This window comes from Perkinsus marinus, assembly GCF_000006405.1.
Source record: "Perkinsus marinus ATCC 50983 genomic scaffold scf_1104296967064, whole genome shotgun sequence".
Taxonomy (NCBI): Eukaryota; Perkinsozoa; order Perkinsida; family Perkinsidae; genus Perkinsus; species Perkinsus marinus.
This window is the reverse complement of record NW_003203685.1, coordinates 1-1,836: the sequence shown is the minus strand read 5'-3', so window position 1 is coordinate 1,836 and position 1,836 is coordinate 1. Positions and strand designations below refer to the sequence as shown.

Here is a 1,836-nt window from a genome sequence, read left to right as displayed (position 1 = left end):
TTTTAACAGAGTCAATATGCTCGTCATGTCTGATCTGCGATAGAGGAGGATGCTCTAGCACACACTAAAGGACTACAGTATCATCCCAGTATTGCAATCACTAACAACGGCAGAACTGCTGAGATGAATCACCAGCGTCTCATAATTTCCTTGTTGTTCAATAGCCTCAGATTCCATTCAAGGGCTATCTGATATCTGACAGTCCAGCGTTATCTCGACAGTAGTGTTGAATATGATAAATAGATCAGTACATGACGAGAAGATGAACTCATGAGTAACTAATACTTCTATATTTCATCTGTGGTTTGTTGTACTGGTTCTATTCATAAATCATCGGGCCCGTTATCATTTGTATCTCATCAATATGATTATCGCTCTGATTGCCGCCTTCGCCTACACAGTAGCAATCATTGATGCCAACGGCCTTGGGAACGAAAGTACCATGTTCGAACTCGGGCCGTGACCGTCCATCGATTATCTTCAGGTGAGACGCCCGCGTTTCTCCATCTTCGTTCTCTGAATGGCGGCGGGGTCTTGTGTCCGTACAGCAAGGGTAAACTGGAAGCCGGATACATAACCATTGGCGTGTTTAGGAAGAAAAAGTATATTCAGCGTGCGGAGTGAGAATCAAGGTCATGCTGCCTTTAGGTACTTCTATGCGGTCATGGAAGCCGAAGACGTAGATCCATCATTGGCGCCGACCTTCTGGTATATGGCCGGTGGACCGGGCAGTAGCAGCTTGGGAGAGGCCATGATGTTAAATGGACCATGCAGGATGTCTCCTAACGGGGAAGAGCTTCTGGATAATACGTGCGAATGTCCTTGTATGGTGTCACGCAATGTGACCGTTCGGAGTTAGATACTCGTGGACTAAGCAAGCCAACGGCATTTGGATCGATGCACCTGGACCTACCGGCTTCAGCACGGGCCCGATAGAGTCCACCTTGGAGAAGTTTATAGGCAACATGTAAGCATTCTTTAGACCAGAGAATATACACTTCACAATGATGGTCCACAGGGTCACCTTAAGCGGCCAGTTATTCAAGAAATACCCTCACTTGAATAGGAATGTACACCTCGTCGGAATCTCATGGTCTGGTACGCATGCTGAGCTGATAGTTCGGGTGATACCATCTTGCAGCTCTCGCCGTTGCTATGTTGGGAGAGGGCATGCTGCGGAATCCTAGGCCCAAGATCGATTTGAAAGGAGTGATGATGCTTTCTGGTATGGTTGGACCGTATGAGATGTATGCAATCCATTCATTCCGAGTTGACATTGTTGCCTGGCTCATCTTGTCAGATATCACGGAGCTTACGAGATGGTTAGGGATCGGCAACTTCTACCACAGAAGGAGTCCTAGTTCCACATTGTGCGTTGGTCGTATAATTCTCTCAGGCTCGATATAATGAAGACTGGCCTGGGGGTCTGTAAAGCAGCTGTCGACAAGTGCAATTCTAATGGACCTGGGAAGCCTGCTAAGCCCGGTGGGTAATCCGTAACTTGAGCACTCTCGACAGTCATGCTCTGTTCCTCGCAGTTTTCTGCCAAGAAGCTTTTGATACCTGTGAAGCATTAACGATGAACCGTATGGACGCAGCACGCAAGAGCATGTAAGTGGGTGGGTTGGGATCTGAGTGTTGACCTTCGTTGTCCCGAATTCGTGACGACCAGACTCCTCGAAATCATCTGTAATTTCTCTATGTTCTCCGGAATATTCCCATCATGTGGGCTAATAATTCTTCTCCAGATACGATGTACGCGCACGAACAGGGGGAGACTTCGAATTTTTCGCTTTCCAACCGGGAGATGTAGCCGTCGTTGCAGGTCTCAATTTC

General features: G+C 47.5%; 1 protein-coding gene across 1 annotated transcript; it reads left to right on the top strand.

Annotated features, from left to right (window-relative positions):
- Positions 1-364: 364 nt before the first annotated feature.
- Pmar_PMAR004621 (conserved hypothetical protein) lies at positions 365-1,611 on the top strand (the record flags this gene model as incomplete). The annotated part of the gene is made up of 8 exons (XM_002768836.1): positions 365-437; positions 485-620; positions 649-810; positions 860-967; positions 1,019-1,098; positions 1,142-1,247; positions 1,397-1,485; positions 1,539-1,611. Coding segments are annotated over 8 exons (827 nt in total), but the record flags the coding sequence as incomplete, so codon positions are not given.
- Positions 1,612-1,836: the final 225 nt, after the last annotated feature.